We start from the raw sequence: 23,771 nt of genomic DNA on the forward strand, positions 1-23,771 counted from the left end.
CACGAATACCAGGAGGTGAATACCGGTCATCAATATGCTGTACTATGTATTACTAAGAGAGACTGTAAAGTATGGTATTGTATGATTAGAATTCCTTAACCCACTTGCAATGCATGAGTAAACCATACCTTGAGTATGAACAGTGCATTTATATCGCCATCTTGTGGCATCAGATAAGACTGCATCCCTCTGGATCCTCCAGCAATGAGCCTGAAAATCAAAGTTCTGTATAAAAACGAGGACCACATTTAGGCCATGAAACTACTTTTATAAACAGTCCTCACATATTGCATTATATGTGTAAATGTACATAATAAAATACACTAAAGTGTTTCTGTGTGTTATCATACTCCACATCTACAGCAGTCACTGTGAGGAGGCAAGGATTATTGTATTGGGAAGTTAGGCTACATTATCCAGAAGAGATCGCTTTCAAACCAGATGCGCAGTTCCTCATAGCATGCAATCAAATTCTAAAATATCAAATTTACAGAGGTATTCACATCACCATTGGCAGCTATTAAAGCTGTAAGTCTTTCTGGGTACGTCTCTAAGAGCTTTGGACACCTGGATTGTAGAATACTTTTATTTTATCTTTAACATTCGTCAAGCTCTGTCAAAGTGGTTGTTGATCATTGCTAGACAGCCATTTTCAAGTCTTGCCATAGATTTTCAAGACGATTTAAGCCAAAACTGTAACTAGGACACATAGGAACATTCAATGTCATCTTGGTAAGAAAATCCCTACTCCTTGCCGATAACACGATGTAACCATGACCATGCTTGAAAATATGAAGAGTGGTACTCAGTGATGTGTTGTGTTGGGTTAGCCCCAAACATAACACTTTGTATTAGTGACATAAAGGACATCAGGACATAAAGTTCATTTTGTTTGCCACATTTTGTGCAGTTTTACTTTAGTGCCTTGTTGCAAACAGGATGCATGTTTTGGAACATTTTTATTCTTTACAGGCTTCCTACATTTCACTCTGTCATTTAGGTTAGTATTGTGGAGTAACTACAATATTGTTGATCCATCCTCAGTTTTCTCCTATCACAGCCATTAAACTCTGTAACTGTTTTAAAGTCACTATTGGCCACATGGTGAAATACCTGAGCGGTTTCCTTCCTCTCCGGTAACTAGGTTAGGAAGGATGCCTGTATCTTCGTAGTGACTGGATGTATTGATACACCATCCAAAGTTTAATTAAGAACTTCATAATGCTCAAAGGGATATTCAATGTCTGCTTTTTTTGTTACCCATCTACCAATAGGTGCCCTTCTTTGCAAGGCATTGGAAAATCTCCCTGGTCTTTGTGGTTGAATTTGTGTTTGAAATGTACTGCTCAACTGAGGGACCTTAAAGATAATTGTACTGTATGTGTGGGGTACAGAGATGAGGTAGTCGTTCAAAAATCATGTTAAACACTATTACCTCACACAGTGAGTCCGTGCAACTTATTATGTGAGTTGTTAAGCAAATTGTTTCTCCTGAACTTATTTAGGCTTGCCAGGGGTTGAATACTTATTGACTCAAGACATTTCAGCTTTTAATTTTTAATTAATTTGTAAACATTTCTAAAAACATAATTCCACTTTGACATTACTTGATATTGTGTGTAGGCCAGTGACACAAAATCTCCATTTTAACACAACAAAATGTGTAAAAAGTCTATGGGTGTGAATACTTTCTGAAGGCACTGTAGCAGTCAGGGTCTTCACAAGTCTCTAAAAACCAATGAAACATGGTCAATATTGAAGAGTAGTAACCCATGGGACTATAATTATGAAGTCAGAAATTATCATTGTTTTACACTGCATAAGCCCCATTGCACTTGTAGTGGTACTGCCTAAGATAGTCCCTGAGCTGATGAGGCAGTGGAAGGATCTTGATGCCCTGGTACGTAGTGCAGCTACAGATCACTGCGCGACACAGGTGCTGCAGGGTGAATGGGAAAGTCCGGGCCAGAGGGCGGGACAGGAGGGGCTCAAAGAAGAGGCATGTGGCTGGGTCGCTGTAGTGCCGGAGCAGGCCCGTCACACTCGGATCCCGGTACATGCACGGATCGCGGCCATCGAAGCTGAAGCGCTTACCGTTCTGCTCGATACGCGCATGGAGGGAGCGGCTATAGCGGCGGAAGCTGACGGAGAAGAGGAACTTGTCCTGGGCTGAGTCACGGAGGAGGAAGGTGCCCTCGGGCTGGCCTTCCAGGAGCTCCTCTGCCTGGAAGCGGTCCAGAACGCCCCAGTAACACGAGCTGTTGTTGATCTGCAGGAGGTCAGGGACTAGGATGTAATCTGTATGGCTGCCACCATAGGCTGCTCTGCCATGCGGATGGGAGAGGTCCCAGTCCTCAAGGCTCAGGGGCCTACTCAAGCAGATGCCCTCCCATGAAAGAGGTGTCGAAGGCGGGGATGTGGAAGTGGACGGGACTGGTTCTTTGCCAGCAGCCTGTGCAGCCTTGGCGGCTTGGGCAACCTCTAGGCCCACAATGGCGCTGGGGTGGGTGGCATGCTTCTTGATGAGGTGCCAGCAGTGGGCCAGCTCTGACTTGGACGAGAAGGGGCACTTGTCCTGCATGAGCTCCGTGACATGTATCGGACGCTTGGACCAGAGGAGCACAGAAAAGGCCCCCTGGTAGGCCCCCCTTGGGCAGCCGTGGTGGTGGTGGCGATGGTCAGTGCGGAGAGGGAAACACTGACCCACTGCATCCTGGAACTTCTGCCGGAGAGAGCGCCTAGAAAGGGCTTTCCGACAGGGGACATCTATGTCAACTTCCCCCATTACGGTACAGCTACACTTCCTCTCTCTCCGTCTCCGCGGACATGAGGTGGAACGCGCTCCTTGCTCCTCCATCAGCCCTACCCCCTCCGGACGCCGAAGGCCCGGATCGTTTCGAGAACTCCGGGAGCGTTTCTTGCAGCTCCACACGTAGCCATCGGCACTCCAGCTGCGGATGCCGCATTTGGGACAGATGTCCGAACTTCGGGATTTCTTCTCAGACATGGCCTTCCCTCTTCTTCATACAGCTCTGTGCTACATTAATAGACAGAGATAACCAAGTCAATATGTGGATAAAGTAACATTCACTGATGAAACATTGGGATGGTTATCAACAAAAGTTTTGAAATCCAATTTCAAACAGTACAGGTAGAAAGTTTATTATGTTAGATTAGACATTCCTCTGAAGTTTAGAGGATCTTATGTCAAATGTTGTTGAAGTGTTGTGGTTGCAGGTTCACCTGCCTCATCTAAAGCATCTTCTTTTGGAGTGCTGCTATAGGCCACCAAGTGCTAACAAGTCCGTGTTTGGATAATATGTGTGCAATGCTTGATAAGGTTTCTGATGGTAACAGAAAGGTCTATTTTCTGGGTGACCTGAAGATTGACTGGTTAACAACTAGCTTTCCTCTCAAGAGGTAGCTTCTAACTGTGACTAATGCCTGTAATATCACCCAGGCTATCACTCAACCTACTAGAGTGCATACCAATAGTGTTCTATCTGTGACATCCACTTGTATTGATCAAATATTCACAAATGCTGCAGAGCTTTGCTCCAATTGTTGACAAACATGCACCTGTTAAGAAACTAACTGTAAGTGGACGGGGACTTTAATGCAGGCAAAGTTAAATTAATTTGACCTCATTTCTACCAGAATGTCACATGTGCAAACAGAAGAAAATAATCTCTAGACCATCTTTACTCTACACAGAGACGCGTACAAAGCTCTCCCTCGCCCTCCATTTGGAAAATCTGCCCATAATTCCATCTCCTGATTCCTGCTTAAAAGTACAAACTAAAGCAGGAAGTACCAGTGACTCGCTCAATGCGGAAGTGGTCAGATGATGGGGATGCTATGCTACAGGACTGTTCTAATGGCACAGACTGGAATATGTTCTGGGATTCATCCAATGGCATTGAGGAGTATACGACCTCAGTCACCGGCTTCATCAATAAGTGCATTGACGACGACGTCCCCACAGTGACCGTACGTACGTATACCAACCAAAAGCCATGGGTTACAGGCAACATCCACAAGGTTAGAGCTGCCGCTTTCAAGGAGCAGGACACTAATCTGGACGCTTAGAAGAAATCCTGCTATGCCCTCAGACTAACCAACAAACAGGCAAAGCGTCAATACAGGACGAAGATTGAATCCTACAGCACCGGCTCCGACACTCGTCGGATGTGTCAGGGCTTGCAAAGTTATTAGGGACTACAAAGGGAAGCACAGCTGAGAGCTGCCCATTGACACAAGCCTACCAGGCAAGTTACAGTTGAAGTCAGAAGTTTACATACACTTAGGTTGGAGTCATTTAAACTCGTTTTTCAACCACTCCACAAATTTCTTGTTAACGAACTATAGTTTTGGCAAGTAATTTAGGACATCTACTTTGTGCATGTTACAAGTAATTTTTCCAACAATTGTTTACACACAGATATTTCACACAATTCACTGTATCACAATTCCAGTATGTATTTGGCAAAGGTGTATGTAAACTTCCGACTTGAACTGTAAATTACAATTACAATTTTCAACCTCACCCTGTCTGAGTCTGTCATACCAACATTTTTCAAACAGACCACCATAGTCCCTGTGCCCAAGAAAGTGAAGGTAACCGGCCTAAATGACTACCGCCCCGTAGCTACCGTCAGCAGCCATGAAAGTCTGGTCATGGCTCATATCAACACCATCATCCCGGAAACCCACTCCAATTTGCATAAAGACCCAACAGATGACGCAATCTCCATTACACTCCACACTGCCCTTTCCCACCTGGACAAAAGGAACACTTACAGTTGAAGTCGGAAGTTTACGTACACCTTAGCCAAATACATTTTTCACAATTTCTGACATTTAATCCTCGTAAAAATCGCTGTCTTGGGTCAGTTAGGATCACCACTTTATTTTAAGAATGTGAAATGTCAGAATATTAGTAGAGAGAATTACTTATTTCAGCTTGTATTTCTTTCATCACATTCCCAGTGGTTCAGCAGTTCCCAGTGGGTCAGAATACATGCAATTAGTATTTGGTAGCATTGCCTTATAATTGTTTAACTTGCGTTAAACGTTTCAGGTAGCCTTCCACAAGCTTCCCACAATAAACTGGGTGAATTTTGGCCCATTCCTCCTGACAGAGCTGGTGTAACTTAGTCAGGTTTGTAGGCCTCCTTGCTCACACACGTTTTTTTCAGTTCTGCCCACAAATTCTCTATAGGGTTGAGGTCAAGGCTTTGTGATGGCCACTCCAAACCCTTGACTTTGTTGTCCTTAAGCCACAACTTTGGAAATATTCTTGGGGTCATTGTCCATTTTCGCACTTTTCACACCAAAGTACGTTCTCCTTCCTGAGCGGTGTGACGGCTGTGTGGACCCATGGTGTTTATACTTGCGTACTATTGTTTGTACAGATGAACGTGGTACCTTCAAGCGTTTGGAAATTGCTCCCAAGGATAAACCTTGGGGCAGTTTTACAATTTTTTTTCTGAGGTCTTGGCTGATTTCTTTTGATTTTCCCATGATGTCAAGCAAAGAGGCACTGAGTTTGATGTTAGGCCTTGAAATACATCCAGAGGTACACCGCCAATTGATTCAAACGATGTCAATTAGCCTATCAGAAGCTTCTAAAGCCATGACATTTTCTGGAATTGTCCAAGCTGTTTAAAGGCACAGTCAACTTAGTGTATGTAAACGTCTGACCCACTGGAATTGTGATATAGTGAATTATAAGTTAAATAATCTGTCTGTAAACAATTGTTGGAAAAATTACTTGTGTTATGCACAAAGTAGATGTCCTAACCGACTTGCCAAAACTATCGTTTGTTAACAAGAAATTTGTTTAGGGGTTGAAAAATTAGTTTTAATGATTCCAACCTAAGTGTATGTAAAATTCCGACTTCAACTGTATACGAGAATACTGTTAATTGACTACAGCTCAACTCTCAACATCACAGTGCCCTCAAAGCTCATCACTAAGCTAAGGACCCTGGGACTAAACACTTCCTTCTGCAACTGGATCCTGGACTTTCTGATGGGTAAGCCCCAGGTGGTAAGAGTAGGCAACAACAAATCTGCCTCGCTGATCCTCAACACGGGGCCCCTCAGGGGTGTGTGCTTAGTCCTCTCCTGGGGGGACTACAGGATTATTTATCTACACAGGATTATTTACAATGACCCCCCCCCCCCCCCCCCTCTATTTATGCATAGTCACTTTACCCCTACCTACCTGTACAAATTTCCTCAACTAACCTGTACCCCTGCATATTGACTCGGTACTGGTATCGATATTATTTTATTGTGTTACTTTTGTTCTTTTTTTTCTTCTTTCGTTTATTTAGTAGATATTTTCTTAACTGTATTTCTTTCCTTAATACTTTAGGTTTAGGACTTGTACGTAAGCACTTCACGGTAAGTTCTACACCTGTTAAATTTGGTGCATGTGACAAACATTCAATTTGATTTGATTTGAACTGTCAGAGCCCCCTGGGTTGACGATGAATTGAAAAATGGTATTGTTCAAAGAAAATTCTGCAAAAGAGGTGGCAAAAGAGTCAGGCTGCTCAGCTGATTTGTTAACATACTGTAAATTGAGAAATGTTGTGACTAAATTTAACAAAAATAATAAATGTTATTACCAAACAAAGATAAATGACATACAATAAAAAGAAAAGGTACTTTGGAGTACCTTAAATTATATCATGGGCAGAAAACCCAATTAATCTCCATCGTTCATTGAAGTTGATGGGTCATATATAAGAAAAGCTTTCAATATTGCCAATAATTTCAATGACAATTTCACTAGTAAGGTGGAAAAAATTACAACATTGAACAGTGAAACGTCATATTTTTGTATAAAATATTTAATAATGAAAGAGAAGGATTGCTGTTTTGAATTTGTTCAAGTTAGTATGGGAGAGGTGAAAAAACTATTGTTTTCCATCAATAATGATAAGCCACCAGGTATAGACAACCTAGATGGGAAACTATGTAAGGGATAATCAACGAGGGACTATGAGTTCTATGGAAAATAATAAATGAAGTGGAAGGTGTGTTCACAGAGAACTGACCTTCCACAGAGCTGGATTATTTTCCAGAGAACGCATAGAGCCCCAAATGGATTATCCCTTTTATACCATGACTATAATTTAACACATTTACGACTAGAAATGTGTTAATTTGGCGGTAGAAATGTGTTCAACATACACTGAAGTAGCTAGCAAGTGTACTAGTTAGCTACAGTAGTTGCCGTGGTAACCAAACAAACAGACTTGGTAGTTTAGCTAACCAAACCATCAGTCCTAGTTTCCCGTTATGAAAATTCAACAACGCCAATAATGTTTTCAATTCGACTTTTGCTTTCAAAAGCAGCTGAGACATGGAACATGAACTATAGCCATTGAATTCTACCGTGCAAATATAGTGCACGCTCTAGAATGCCCTTCAAGCCAATCAGAAACAAGTATTCAACAAGTCCATGGTACAATGAGAATGTTAGCAGACTGAATTGCCACCCCTATTTGCTATATATTTAACCAAAGTCTAAAGGAGTGCGTGTCCACAGGCGTGGAAGGAAGCTAAAGTAATTCCACTGCCTAACAATAGTAAAGCATCCTTTTGCAGGCTCTAACAGCCACCCAATCAGTTTGCTGCCTGTTCTTAGTAAACTGATGGAGAGGATTGTGTTTGACCAAATACATAGAACAGAGAACAAATTAACTCCTGACTTTCAGCATGCATACATAAAATGTCACTCAACTTGTACGTCACTGACTTAGATGACTGATGATTGGTTAAAAGAAATGGAGAGTAAGATTATCGTTGGAGCTGGACAAATATTTTTGCCCGCTAGCTATATTGGTCCCTGATACAGGACTATTAAAGGCCCAGTGCACTACTTTTGATTTAAAAAAAATAATAATTAAATTATTATGCCGATTTTTAAGGGGGTGCTGCAGCACCTTCAGCATCCCTACATCTTGTGGCTATGGACACAAGCTAGCAGGCACATTGAGCAGCCAGGCCACAATGAGTTTATCAAGTCACTGGCAAGTGGCAACATGTATGCTTTCGTGCTGTTTTGTTTTTTACAACTTTCTCACTATCTATTACCAGAGTGTGTGTCTGTCTAGCAGTGTTTTATAGTAAATCATATTACAAAACAGGTCGCTCGGATTGCAGTTCGGATACAAGTATGCTCTGATCATCTCAATTCTAATGTTGCCTGAAAAAGTGGTGGATTGAGTAATACACTATCAAACACATCAGCAAGTGGCCACTCCACTTGTAATGTGTTGTATTGTGTAAACAAGTCTGAGGCGCTGTGTAATGGGAAGGTCTGTCTCACTGTCTGGAGGTTCTGGCTGCTATTGGATAGAGCGGGTACAGCTGATAGAGGGCAATCAGCACAGCCCGTGTTACTGGGCACTTAGCAAGTTGGCATGATCTTAATCTATACACAACCCTCCAGTAAATCATGACTAACTCAAATAGAAAACTCAGTTTTAGCTGAGACTGACTTTATGACCAAAATTATCCTATTTACGCATTGTAGTAAATGTTGATACTGGAATGAATGTTTCTGGCACATATGGCATGGGCTTCTGAGTTGCGCAGCGGTCTAAGGCACTGCATCTCAGTGCTAGAGGTGTCACTACAGACACCCTGGTTTGAATCCAGACTGTATCACAACTGGCTGTGATCGGGAGTCCCATAGGGCTGCCCACAATTGGCCCAGTTTCGTCCGGGTTTAGGCGGTGTAGGCTGTCATTGTAAATAAGAATTTGTTCTTAACTGACTTGCCTAGTTAAATAAAGGTTCAAATATCAATGCACATAGGCTGTTTAAAACCAGATAAGTTGGTTCTAAGGGGCAGTTGACCTTTAAACACATTACACTTAAAAGTCTACTTAATTGTAATTTAGTATTTTAATTACAAATACACTTGGCGTTGTTTTTAAGTTGAAACAGAATTTATTTTTTTTTTAAACTCTGCTTTGTGAGTGATCAATTACACTATATAGTATAGTTTCAGTGCCAATAATGTGTTTCAAAGTACTTTCTGAATTCCTATTAGCTATGATCCCATTAACTTGTACAGTGATTTTTTTGTTGACATTTAGAAAGTTTGCATAGAAAATAAATGCGACAATTGACTACTACGGTTAGTTTTCACTGTCTTGTGCCGATAAAAACAGCTGAAAGTAAGAAAACGTTTTTGTTGCAAAAACCTTGAGTGTCAAATAAAAATGAAGTAGTTGAAGTGTTTCCATTATCCCTTTAGGCAAATTGCACATTAATAAATTGGCGAAGCCAGTATCCCCTCCCACCTATCTGTTTCATGTCTCATGTAGCCCACAAAAGCCAGCATGGATAGAATGCAAACATTTACAAATATTTGCCATTATCTAACGTATCGCCACAGTCCGTGCCATGGTGAGACTTGCACTCATGTAGATCTAATATTCTAAGTATACTTCCTTAAAAGTATGTGCAAATATTTTTGCATTACCCAGCATCCTTTTCTGCAGATTAAGTTTTGATTTATAATATGATCAAAGACAGTACAGTATTAAGATAGGCTAAAACTGCTTCTCCAATCCCCGATCACACTTGTAGGCGATGTCATCAAATATTTTATAAATATTTTTATAACCAAGATAGACCACAGCCTGTCGTTTCCAATGGGAACAAATTAGTCATAGTTGGCATTTCACGCATGGAGATGGGCATTTCCACGCATGAGCAAGCGAGATCCTATTGACCCGTTCAAGCATGCATATTTCCGTTAGGGAATGCCTACTCTGTGGAGTAAGTGTGCGTGTGCAATAAATTAATTAGCCTTTGCACTCTGTCCAAACAACGTGATTTAATTTGTTTTTGTTGCAAAGGGCAAAGTCTATAAAACTTAGTCCATTTTGTTCATAACATATGATAGTTTTGGGAACAGAAAACTGTATTGTGGGCTTCCTCCCACTACCATATTTGGGAGTGAGTGGAAACGCCAAGCGGATGCTTCACATTTATACATCCGGTGAAATATCTGTCTCATTATTCTATCTGTGATGTCATGGCAACGGCTAGCTAAAGTCATGCATAGAAATACATCGTCAGGTCTAACACGGAACCCAAACCGGCTGCGCGCGTGCTCCATCGTGCACACATTTATTTTGTCCCCCTACACCAAACGCGATCACGACATGCAGGTTAAAATATCAAAACAAACTCTGAACCAATTATATTAATTTGGGGACAGGTCGAAAAGCATTAAACATGTATGGCAATGTAGCTAGTTAGCTTGCACTTGCTAGCTCATTTGTCCTATTTAGCTAGCTTGCTGTTGCTAGCTAATTTGTCCTGGGATATAAACATTGAGTTGTTATTTTACCTGAAATGCACAAGCTCCTCTACTCCGCCAATTAATCCACACAAAAAAAAATTATAATAAATTAATCCACACATAAAACGGACAACCGAATCGTTTCTAGTCATGTCTCCTCCTTCCAGGCTTTTTCATCTTTGAATTTATATGGTGATTGCCATCTAAACTTTCATAGTATTACAATGACAACAGGCAAAGCAGTTCGTCTTTCAATCATCCACATGGGTATAACCCAGCACGTGATTACCTGCTTCTACCAATGGGAAGATGGGAGAGGCAGGACTTTCAGCGTGATCTGCGTCAGAAATAGAAAAGAGTTCTGTACACTATCTGTAAATAGCCCACCCAACTACCTCATCCCCATATTGTTATTTATTTTTTGCTCTATTGCACCCCAGTATCTCAAATCAAAATCAAATCAAATATATTTATAGCCCTTCGTACATCAGCTGATATCTCAAAGTGCTGTACAGAAACCCAACCTAAAACCCCAAACAGCAAGCAATGCAGGTGTAGAAGCACGGTGGCTAGGAAAAACTCCCTAGAAAGGACAAAACCTAGGAAGAAACCTAGAGAGGAACCAGGCTATGTGGGGTGGCCAGTCCTCTTCTGGCTGTGCCGGGTGGAGATTATAACAGAACATGGCCAAGATGTTCAAATGTTCATAAATGACCAGCATGGTCAAATAATAATAATCACAGGCAGAACAGTTGAAACTGGAGCAGCAGCACGGCCAGGTGGACTGGGGACAGCAAGGAGTCATCATGTCAGGTAGTCCTGAGGCATTATCTCTACTTGCACATTCATCTTCTGCACATCTATCACTCCAGTGTTTAATTGCTAAATTGTAATTATTTCACAACTATGGCCTATTCATTGCCTTACCTCCCTAATCTTACTACATTTGCACACACTGTATAGGCTTTTCTATTGTGTGACTGACTGTAAGTTTTTTTTATCCCATGTGTAACTCTGTTGTTTGTGTCGCACTGTTTTGCTTTATCTTGGCCAGGTCACAGTTGTAAATGAGAACTTGTTCTCAACTGGCCTACCTGGTTAAATAAAAGTGAAATAAAAAATAAATACAAATAAAAACAGTTGAACCAACAAGCTGTGGTCTATTTTGGTTTAGTTATAAAAATCTTTGTCTGAATGCTCGGCTATGAAAAGCCAACTGACATTTACTCCTGGACCCTTCACAACCACTGTGATTATTGTTTGACCCTGCTGGTCATCTATAAACATTTGAACATCTTGAAGAACAATCTGGCCTTAATGGCCAGGTACTTATAATCTTATAGGTTTTATAATCTCTACCCCGGACAACAGAAAAAGACTGGCCATCCCTTAGAGCCTGGTTCCTTCCTAGGTTCCTTCCTTCCTAGGTTCCTTCCTTCCTAGGTTCCTTCCTTCCTAGGTTTCTTCCTTCCTATGTTCCTTCCTAGGTTACTTCCTGCCTTTCTAGGCAGTTTTTTCTAGCCACAATGCTTCTACATCTGCATTGCTTGCAGGTTGGGGTTTTAGGCTGGCTTTCTGTATAAGCACTTTGTGACATCTGCTGATGTAAAAAAGGCTTTATAAATATATTTGATTGAATGATTGATTGATTGAAGAAAAAAAAGTGTCCCAATTTAGATAATTGTAAATATATTTAATATACTTAAATGCTAATAAAACACCATTAAAGTTGACATTAAATGCATTAAATGTATTTCAAATTCTTCCAATTTAGATCATTTAAATATACTAAAGTATATTTATCACAGACATACTTCTAAATACTGAAATAATATATTTAAGTATATATATTTATTTTTTAAATAATCAGTTTGGGAAGACATACTATTGCTACAGATTTCTTGCCTTCTACCTAAGTATGCCCTAGCACAGTGGTCGCAAACCGTTTGATCTTCAAGGCATTCCAAGTCGATCACCAAATATTTCTGTAGAAAAGCCAACGAATGATAAAGGCTTGCGCTCCTTTATTGAAATCGTGTTGAGCTTATAACAGTAGGTGCACTTGATTCAAAAGTCCGGCGGACCGGCAATTCTGTGACTAAATCGAGGCATCTACTGCGCTGCCCAATCGGATAGCTCAACTCACCGTGGCTAGTGGCTACAGAGCTTCCATGACCCTGGCCACAGCCAAGTAGGCTACTAGCCTACGTAATATTTAATAACTTTTAAGACCATGAGCACAGAGAGACTGTCAACGAATACAGCAAAGAGCTGCTGTTTTTATGAGTGAGTTCATGTTTAAGTTTATATTCAGCACTGTCACTATTTTTATTCAACACTTTTACAAAACTAGCTTTTCCGTACTTCTGCTCGGCCTGCAGCCGCAATGACTGAATAGCCAAGTATCGATAGCCCTGCGTTTATATTATTATTAGCAGCTCGTCGTGTCAATTGTAATATTAAGAAATATTTAACTGTCTCTGGTCATAGGAACAACATGAATTTGTGCATGACGCAGATGCGGTGTGACTCGAGCTTCTCCATCAGGTGGAAGACGGTGTCCCCTCTCTCTGGTCAGTCTCACCGGAGGAAAGGAAGGAGAGAGCAGGGACGGTGAGAGGCGGTTGGGAAAAATCGTTTTGAACAGTCATCCAACAGTCATCAATTCCAAGTCGGAAACTCGGGCATCTTTCTAGAGTTCCGACTTTTCGACCTGAAGATCACTGACGTCGTGATTTGACCTCGTTGACTATCAGATGCAGGTACCATCAGTCCAGTAAAATAAAAAAGCTAATTATTTAAATTCATGCTCCACAAGTGCTAAACCAACTGATGAATTGTGTTATCAAAGCTTGAGTTTTGAAATATAATATGGTCTGATTAACAATCATACAGCCAATATGTTGTGATAATGTATTAGGCCAACTGCCCAAACCTCATTCCTACAAAACTGTCAGGTTAATGTAAAAAAATAATAATAATCTGAGCAGTAGATTTCAGTTTACTTTTTGACTGCGAAAGTGATCTTGACTCAGACAAGGTTAGTGACCACTGCCCTAGAATGTATAAGGGGAGGACCAGACAAAGGCAGTGTAATTTCAGAGTCAAGACACGTCATGATGTTTGAGAGTGAGTGCCCCACAGATTTATATCAAATCAATTATAAAAAATTACACTTACTATACAGTTGTACAATGTATAAAGTAATTTGCTTTGAAAAGAGTTAGCCTATAGCCACAAAAAAAGAAATGGAAACCTTGTTTCATATTGTTTAAAATAACATTGAGTTGCCTACACCTCCTTTTATTTCTAAATCTTACAAATCATTTAACTTTTGATTACTTTTGTCTAGAGATGGTCTTACCTTTTAAAAATAGTTTTAGAGAGACAACGTAATCTCCATGTCCATGTTGCCAAATTCTATTATAATCTTGCCATTTGCATTCGGTCTTCTGTCCAGACCCCATCTCCTGTGTAGACTAGTTCCGCTCTCTTTATAGACAAATCCTCTTGGGATTTGATCGTTTCCTCATTTGTCGGGGATGGTTGTGAGAGTGAGAAAGTTGCATCTTCTACTCAGTAGCATATAGTAGGCATGTAATAGACTACAGCGCATACGTGTAAAGACGCACAACCAATATGCTATTATTTTACTTGTTTCCTGCCCGACACCGCTGATTATATTTTTAAGGGATTGAATTTAGCCTTGAATTTGATTAATCTAGCCTATTTATTTCAGAAAGCAGAGCCTGTGTGCATTAGGCCTATATAGACCATTATATTTAAAGGTCCAATCTGGTATCTTAGAATCGGTTTAATGATCATTTAAATAAACTGACACTCATTCATTATAGGGCGGCGCACAATTGGCCCAGCGTCGTCCGGGTTCGGCCGGTGTAGGCCGTCATTGTAAATAAGAGTTTGTTCTTAACTGACTTGCCTAGTTAAATAAAGGTTAAATGTAAAAAATATATATATAAATAATTACCTTTAAAGAGATTACTGTAGGCCAATATTGTTCTCAATGCCACCTGATGGTAAGCCCACCCACACATTACCGACATCCTCAAGATAATTAGGCAACAATAATAGCCTCTGTCTGTTTATCCTTTCAATCTAGTTAGACAGGAAACGGCCTGGCTTTTAGATTGCATCGAGCACATGATTTATTGATTGAATAATCAATAAGAGTCTTCCGACAGGTTTGTCTGCTTCGATCTTCGAGTGGCTCCAAGTTAGAAGACAAGTCATTTTGACATAGAAACCTCTGCTACTACACAGACTTGGGTTGATATACCATCTGAAAACATTTCAAATACTTTATCTGTGCTTGATTAAGCTTGCCTGTTGCAATGGAACCAATACAAAAGTCGCAAAATGGCAAACACTGCCCTTCTGGCACTCCAGGAAGGCTAAAGCAAACACTCAGATTTGAGTATTTTAGCCTTTGCAAGTATTTGAAAGATGTCAATAGTATTTGAATGCAGGTCTGTGCGTGTGATCCATATGACATTCCCAGTTTTCCCACTGTTAGTCCACGAAACTTGTGGTATCAGATATCAAAAGAAGCATTTGAAGGCTGGACATCCTGCTGGACTTAAAGGGTTAAAAGGGACTAATACAATAAGTGCCCCTCCTTTGTTGTCATTAATGAGGTGATGTCATGTCCATGTTTAACAAGAGGTCCTGCCTATTAAGCAGAGGATGACATATTGTACTGTATGTATTATTCATTAAAGTGGAACCATTGTTTGTGTGTGTGTGTGTGTGTGTGTGTGTGCGTGCGTGCGTGCGTGCGACACTCCTGCTATGAAACGGCAGGTTAATATTTGATGAGCGTCGTTATGAAGTCCACATAGAGTAATACATCTCTTCAAGTAGTAAAAAATGTTCAATTAATTACGCACTGGGGGGCGTAGATTTCAGTCGACCACCAACCGAGCAAATTAGTAATCAAACCAGTTAGTAGTTGGTTACTGAGTCAAATGATCAGTGATGATGAACTACTAGGATGACTCCTCTCATGTGTCCTCCTTATATGGTCATGACACTTATCCTTTTTGTCCCATTTCAGGAAGTCTGTTGAATATGATGCTCTTCCCTGGTAGTCTTTTCACAGCATTTCATTCAATCATGAGGATGCCTGGCATTTGTCAAGTTAAAGGTTTTATTTTAGCATTATATTTTGATACCATTCATAGCTACATCAGACTCACAGACCCACCCGGTTCCTCTGAAATATTTGTTCTCCTCCACCCCTCCCACTGAAGGAAAGGCTTGACTTAGTCCTCTGTACTGACCCCCATCAATTGAAACAGCTCAATAGTGTGTGTGTGTGGGGGTAGCAGCACTACCGGTGTTGCATGAACCACACACTACATCCCCAGTTATACACACACCCACACACACACAAGCACACAGGTACACTCTAATCAAATCAAATTTTATTTGTCACATACACGTGTTCAGCAGATGTTATTGTGGGTGCAGCGAAATGGTTGTGTTTCTACAGTATCTCCAACAGTGCAGTAATATCTAACAATTTCAGAACAATGCACACAAATCTATAGTAGAGGAATGGAATTAAGAGTACATAAATATTTGGGCGAGCAATGTCAGAGCGGCATAGACTAAGATACAGTAGAATATAATAGAATACAGTATATACATATGAGATGAGTAATGACAAATATGTAAACGTTATTAAAGTGACTAGTGTTCCATTATTAAAGTGGCCAATGATGATTTCAAGTCTATGTATATAGGGCAGTAGCCTCTAATGTGCTAGTGATGGCTATTTAACAGTCCGATGGCCTTGAGATAGAAGCTGTTTTTCAGTCTTTCGGTCCCAGCTTTGATGCACCTGTACTGACCTCGCCTTCTTGATGATAGCAGAATTTAAAAAGCAGTTAACTTTTTCAGTTGACACATCATGGAACAACGGGAACTGTGAAGAGAGACACACAAAGGTACAGACACATGCATACGCATACATTGTGATATTGTTGTATGGTGGTATTGAACATTTTGTGTTGTGGACATGTGGTGGTGTAGGGATGTTATGTGATGTACTGTTTTATCTTTAGCTCATTCAGTACAAACATAGTTCACTGTTTTATCTTTTGTGTTATATGTAATGTGGGTGCTTTGGTGTGTTTGGACCCCAGGAAGAGTACCAGCTGCCTTGGCAAATACAAATAGCGGGGTGAACAGACTCGGGTGGTTGTTGTCCTTGTTGCGCTTTTTGGCCTTCCTGTGACATCGGGTGCTGTAGGTGTCCTGGAGGGCAGGTCGTTTGCCCCCTGTGATTCGTTGGGCAGACCGCACCACCCTCTGGAGAGCCCTGCGGGTGCGGGAGGTGCAGTTGCCATACCAGGTGGTGATACAGCCTGACCGGATGCTCTCAATTGTGCATCTGTAAAGTTTGAGGGTTTTAGGTGCCAAGACACATTTCTTCAGTCTCCTGAGGTTGAAGAGGCGCTGTTGCGCTGAGGAACTTGAAGCTTTCCACCTTCTCCACTGTGGTACTGTCGATGTGGATAGGGGGGTGCTCCCTCTGCTAATTCCTGAAGTCCACGATCAACTCCTTTGTTTTGTTGACATTGGGTGAGAGGTTATTATCCTGGCACCACACTCTCAGTGCCCTCATCTCCTCCCTGTAGGCTGTCTCATCATTGTTGGTAATCAGGCCTACTACTGTTGTGTCGTCTGCAAACTTGATGATTAAATCATGGGTCATGGGTGAACGGGAATTATAGGAAGGGGCTGAGCACCTATCCTTGTAGGGCCCCAGTGTTGAGGATCAGCGAAGTGGATGTGTTGTTTCCTACCTTCACCACCTGGGGGCGGCCCGAAAAGAAGTCCAGGACCCAGTTGCACAGGGCGGGGTTCAGACCCAGGGCCTCAAGCTTAATGATGAGCTTGGAGGGTACTACGGTGTTGAATGCTGAGCTCTAGTCAATAAACAGCATTCTTACGTAGGTATTCCTCTTGTCCAGATAGGATAGGGAAGTGTGCAGTATGATGACGATTGCATCGTCTGTGGATCTATTGGGGCAGTAAGCAAATTGAAGTGGGTCTAGGGTGTCCGGTAAGGTAGAGGTGATATGATCCTTGACTAGTCTCTCAAAGCACATCATGATGACAGAAGTGAGTGCTACAGGGCGATAGTCATTTAGTTCAGTTACCTTTGCTTTCTTAGGAACAGGAACAATGGTGGACATCTTGAAGCATGTGGGGACAGCAGACTGGGATAGGGAGAGATTAAATGTGTCCGTAAACACTCCTGCCAGCTGGTCTGCACATGCTGTGAGGACACGGCTAGGAATGCCGTCTGGGTCGGTAGCCTTGCAAGGGTTAACACTCTTAAATGTTTTACTCATGTCGGCCACAGAGAAGGAGAGCCCACAGTCCTAGTAGAGGGCCACATCGGTGGCACTGTGTTATCCTCAAAGCGGCGAAGAATGTGTTTAGCTTGTCCAGAAGCAAGACGTTGGTGACCGCGACGTGGCTGGTTTTCCTTTTGTTGTCCATGATTGTCTGTGGACCTTGCCACATATGTCTCGTGTCTGAGCCATTGAATTGAATCTCTATACTGACGTTTTGCCTCTTTGATTGCCTTAAGAAGGGAATAACTACACTGTTTGTATTCAGCCATATTCCCAGTCACCTTGCCATGGTTAAAAGCTCTTTCAGTTTTGCGCGAATGCTGCCATCTATCCACGGTTTCTGGTTAGGGTAGGTTTTAATAGTCACAGTGGGCACGACATCGCCTATACACTTCCTGATAAACTCAGTCGCCGTATCAGTGTATTTGTCAATGTTATTCTCGGAGGCTACCCGGAACATATCCCAGTCCGCGTGATCAAAACAATCTTGAAGCGTGGATTCCGATTGGTCAGACCAGCGTTGAATAGTCCTTAGCACAGGTACTTCCTGTTTGAGTTTCTGCCTGTAAGAAGCGAGGAGCAAAATAGAGTTGTGATCAGATTTGCCGACGGGAGGGCCTTGTAGGCCTTGCCTAGCAGTGGTCGAGTGTTTTAGCTGCGCGAGTACCATAGTAATGTGTTGATAGCACATCGGTAGCGTTTTTCTCAAATTTGCTTTGTTAACATCCCCAACTACAATAAATGCGGCCTCATGATATGTGGTTGCAGTTTGCATAAAGTCCAGTGAAGTTCTTTGAGTGCCGTCGTGGTATTGGCTTGAGTGGGAATATACACGGTTGTGATTATAACCGAAGAGAATTCTCTTGGGAGATAATACGGTTGGCATTTGATTGTGAGGTATTGTAGGTCAGGTGAACAAAAGGACTTGACTTCCTGTATGTTATCACAATCACACCATGAGTAGTTAATCATGAAACATAGACAGACAGACAGACAGACAGACACACACACGCACACATACACAAGCCCCGTCAAGGTGACACTGGAGATCAGCACAACACAACGGGGGATGTGGCAGAGCGGGAAGACCCTGTGACTGAAACAGGAAGCGATGAACATAATAGAACACGACAAAATGCCGATATAGGTCGTGTCACTGTCAAGGAATTGACAGTCTATCGCTCTGTTCTTAATACGCTGTCTGTGTCACGATTCTTTGACAGTCTCAAAAGGTCTGCCATGTCTCATAAGAAATTAATAATAATTTGATCCAAATGTTTGGATTGATTCTAGTAACACGAACCAGAGACCATGAGGACATGAACTATATTTTAATTGACAGCATTTGATAGATGAAAGAAAGAGAGGAATGAACATATTGTACTGCAGAATGTTACTGCATCATGTTTCTATCATATGGCTTGGGGTTCCCAGACTGAAAAGGCACTATAGTATGTCTAAATATTTTTGCAGTGCACCATTTCCTGGATACATAAAACAATAGGAAAACAGAATAATTAAATGATATATCCACTTTCCACTAGTGTGAATCAGCATTAATGCAATTTGCCAGGCGTGTAAAACATGGCTGTATCTCCTCATCTCACCAGGATACAATAGCTTTGCTCAGGAAGTTGTTTGGAAAGTGGAAACCCAGTATGCCCATTACTATGCCCACTAAGCGGGCACAGTTCATCATAGCAGTGCAGCACAGGGACCAGACCAGGGACAGGGGGGCTCCCATATTACATTGGAATCGATCTGATTCGGATGAACAGCACAACTAACAACGACCTCTATAAATAATTGATGTGCCTGAGTAGATGAATGGGGAGGGAGGGATTTATAAGAGGTTTTATTTCATGAGCCTTTAGCTTTTGCCTCTTCTGAAGTTTTCTAACACCTCCCTCCTGTCTTATAGTTAGTTGTAGCAAATTTTAAACAGACTTTAGTTGGCTATTATTTAGTCAGGATCATTATGAGATTATAAAATCACATTATAATGCATACTTGTGAACATTCTTACTGCATTATAACCACATAATAATGCATTATGTGGGTAAAGTAAACCTCTAAAATGTTGCAGAATCAGGGATGTCTGTTTCAACCACAGTCCCTAACGTACCTTTCCATTCACAATTCACATGTACTACTACTCTGCGTGGTGATGTTATCACTGGGCTGCCATTCATGAGGCAATGGGGAGAAGGAGTGAGAGGGAGGCAGTAGGGGATAGGCAGTGTTTGGCCTTGCCTTGTGAATTGCACTGAGAGCTAAATTGAATCAGAGAGGAAGTATCTGGCTCCATTGATCTTGGCTCAGCTCTCTCTCCCTCTCCTCTCTCTCTCTCTCTTTGCTCTTATCTCTGTCACAGCAGGGGCCAAACTGCAGCCACTGCTTTTTGCAACCAAGATGCTCTCGACAGTGTTACGGCATAAATGGTCGGACTGACATGATGCACTGTTAGTTGTTAGGAGTCATTATAATGCTATGGTTAGGATGACTGTGCATGATGAGTCATTGTTTGAGCAGTGTCTTGTCTAATAATACAGTATTTTTTTAGGGATAGTGTTCTGTTCAAGGGATTGATTGTGGAGTGGTTGGTGTCATTCAGTGAATTCCTCTTGCGTTGCACTTCACTTCACTTGCTTTACAGTTCACCAGTTTATTGTGCAGCTAAGAATGTGGCAATGTTCCAATGGCCGACACTATCACGCAAACAAGATGTTATTTCCTTTGCTTCCTAGAATGTATTTCCTGGAATTCAATTAGGCCTGTGTTTGAACCCAGGAATGTCATACCTGTGATTGGCTTCAATGTCTCAGCAGGGCTCCTCTATTAGCTGGGGTGGCCGAATGTACCGGACAACACCTGTCGAGTCCTGCTTGCTCTCACAAAGGATAACCACAAATGCTTTGACACAGTCTGACGTTTTCGCGCTATCCTCAATGACTTTAAATTAGTGTAAGACCATACTGTATATTGAGAGAAAGACCTGGGATCACAAACTAGATTTGATTTCTTTCAAAATTGTAGTATTGCCTGTGTGTGGCTGGTGTAGAGGAGTCAGGTGCAGGACAGCAGATATAAGTAATAAACTTAATTTTCTCAAATATTCACAAATACAACGCAATAATTAGAGCCCACAATAGCGGGCCGTATTACAAAAAACAATCACTCACAAACAAACATGGGGGAACAGAGGGTTAAATAATGAACAAGTAATTGGGGGAATTAAACCAGGTGTGTAAGACGAAGACAAAACAAATGGAAAATGAAAAGTGGATTTGGCGATGGCTAGAAGGCCGGTGACGTTGACCGCCGAACGCCGCCCGAACAAGGAGAGGGACCAACTTCGGTGGAAGTCGTCACAAAAATACTTTAAGCGGTTGATTGAGTGTCATGATTTGCACTTTTGGAACTATTCCAGTGGTTCCATTGTGCTGTGCATGTTAAATGAAGCATAACTTACTGTAAATATTTGAAAGCAGACAAGCCTTATTTGAACCCAGGTCTGGTAGAAATACAGTTGAAGTCGGAAGTTTACATACACTTAGGTTGCAGTCATTAAAACTGGTTTTTCAACCACTCCACAAATTTCTTGTTAACAAACTATAGTTTTGGCAAGTCAGTTAAGATATCTACTTTGAGCATGACACAAGTCATTTTTCCAACAATAGTTTATAGACAGATTATTTCACTTATAATTCACTGTATCACAATTCCAGTGGGTCAGAAGTTTACATACACTAAGTTGACTGCCTTTAAACAGCTTGGAAAATTTCAGAAAATTATGTTGTGGCTTTAGAAGCTTCTGATAGGCTAATTGACATAATTTAAGTCAATTGCGGGTGTACCTGTGGATGTACAGTTTAAGTCAGAAGTTTACATACACTTTAGCCAAGTACATTTAAACTCAGTTTTTCACAATTCCTGACATTTAATCCTAGTAAAAAATTCCCTGTTTTAGGTCCGTTAGGATCACCACTTTATTTTAAGAATGTGAAATGTCAGAATAGTAGTAGAGAGAATTATTTATTTCAGCTTTTATTTCTTATTTCTGAAGACATGTGAAAATCAAAAGAAATCAGCCAAGACCTCAGAAGAAAAATTGTAGACTTCCTCAAGTCTGGTTCATCCTTGGGAGCAATTTCCAAACGCCTGAAGGTACCACATACATCTGTACAAACAATAGTACGCAAGTATAAACACCATAGGACCACGCAGCTGTCGTACCGTTCAAGAAGGAGATTTGTTCTGTCTCCTAGAGAAAAAGTGAAAATCAATCCCAGAACAACAGCAAAGGATCTTGTGAAGATGCTGGAGGAAACCAGTACAAAGTACCTATATCCACAGTAAAACGAGACATACAGTGGGGAGAACAAGTATTTGATACACTGCGGATTTTGCAGGTTTTCCTACATACAAAGGATGTAGAGGTCTGTAATTTTTATCATAGGTACACTTCAACTGTGAGAGACGGAATCTAAAAACAAAAATCCAGAAAATCACATTGTATGATTTTTAAGTAATTCATTTGCATTTTATGGCATGACATAAGTATTTGATCACCTACCAACCAGTATGAATTCTGGCTCTCACAGACCTATTAGTTTTTCTTTAACCACTCATTACCTGTATTAACTGCACCTGTTTGAACTTGTTACCTGTATAAAAGACACCTGTCCACACACTCAACCAAACAGACTCCAACCTCTCCACGATGGCCAAGACCAGAGAGCTGTGTAAGGACATCAGGGATAACATTGTAGACCTGCACAAGGCTGGGATGGGCTACAGGACAACAGGCAAGCAGCTCGGTGAGAAGGCAACAACTGTTGGCGCAATTATTAGAAAATGGAAGAAGTTCAAGATGACGGTCAATCACCCTCGGTCTGGGGCGCCATGCAAGATCTCACCTCGTGGGGCATCAATGATCATGAGGAAGGTGAGGGATCAGCCCAGAACTACACGGCAGGACCTGGTCAATGACCTGAAGAGGGCTAGGACCACAGTCTCAAAGAAAACCATTAGTAACACACTACGCCGTCATGGATTAAAATCCTGCAGCGCACGCAAGGTCCCCCTGCTCAAGCCAGTGCATGTCCAGGCCCGTCTGAAGTTTGCCAATGACCATCTGGATGATCCAGAGGAGGAATGGGAGAAGGTCATGTGGTCTGATGAGACAAAAATATAGCTTTTTGGTCTAAACTCCACTCGCCGTGTTTGGAGGAAGAAGGATGAGTACAACCCCAAGATCACCACCCCAACCGTGAAGCATGGAGGTGGAAACATCATTCTTTGGGGATGCTTTTCTGCAAAGGGGACAGGACGACTGCACCATATTGAGGGGAGGATAGATGGGGCCATGTATCACAAGATCTTGGCCAACAACCTCCTTCCCTCAGTAAGAGCATTGATGATGGGTCGTGGCTGGGTCTTCCAGCATGACAACAACCCGAAACACAGCCAGGGCAACTAAGGAGTGGCTCCGTAAGAAGCATCTCAAGATCCTGGAGTGGCCTAGCCAGTCTCCAGACCTGAACCCAATAGAAAATCTTTGGAGGGAGCTGAAAGTCCGTATTGCCCAGTGACAGCCCCGAAACCTGAAGGTTTCTGTACCAAATATTAAGTTCTGCTTTTCTGATGTATCAAATACTTATGTCATGCAATAAAATGCAAATTAATTACTTAAAAATTATACAATATGATTTTCTTTATTTTTGTTTTAGATTCCGTCTCTCACAGTTGAAGTGTACATATGATAAAAATTACAGACCTCTACATGCTTTGTAAATAGGAAACACTGCCGATTTTGCAGGTTATCAAATACTTGTTCTCCCCACTGTATATTGACATAACCTGAAAGGCCGCTCAGCAAGGAAGAAAAAAGCCAGACTACGGTTTGCAACTGCACATGGGGACAAATATCGTACTTTTTGGAGCAATGTCCTGGTCTGATGAAACAAAAATATAACTGTTTGGCCATAATGACCATCGTTATGTTTGGAGGAAAAAGGGGGAGTCTTGCAAGCCGAAGAACA

General features: G+C 41.5%; 1 protein-coding gene across 1 annotated transcript; it reads right to left on the bottom strand.

Moving 5' to 3' along the window:
• Positions 1–572: 572 nt before the first annotated feature.
• Positions 573–13,820, bottom strand: LOC110504313 (suppressor of cytokine signaling 4). Its single transcript, XM_021583099.3, has 2 exons — positions 13,704–13,820; positions 573–3,037 (listed from the first exon to the last, which is right to left on the bottom strand). Exon 2 carries the CDS (start codon positions 3,005–3,007, stop codon positions 1,811–1,813), a length of 1,197 nt encoding a protein of 398 aa, XP_021438774.2. The 5' UTR covers positions 3,008–3,037; positions 13,704–13,820; the 3' UTR covers positions 573–1,810.
• Between the last annotated feature and the right edge of the window lie 9,951 nt (positions 13,821–23,771).

This window comes from Oncorhynchus mykiss, chromosome 25 (genome assembly GCF_057628025.1).
Source record: "Oncorhynchus mykiss isolate SJ-2025 chromosome 25, ASM5762802v1, whole genome shotgun sequence".
NCBI lineage: Eukaryota > Metazoa > Chordata > Actinopteri > Salmoniformes > Salmonidae > Oncorhynchus > Oncorhynchus mykiss.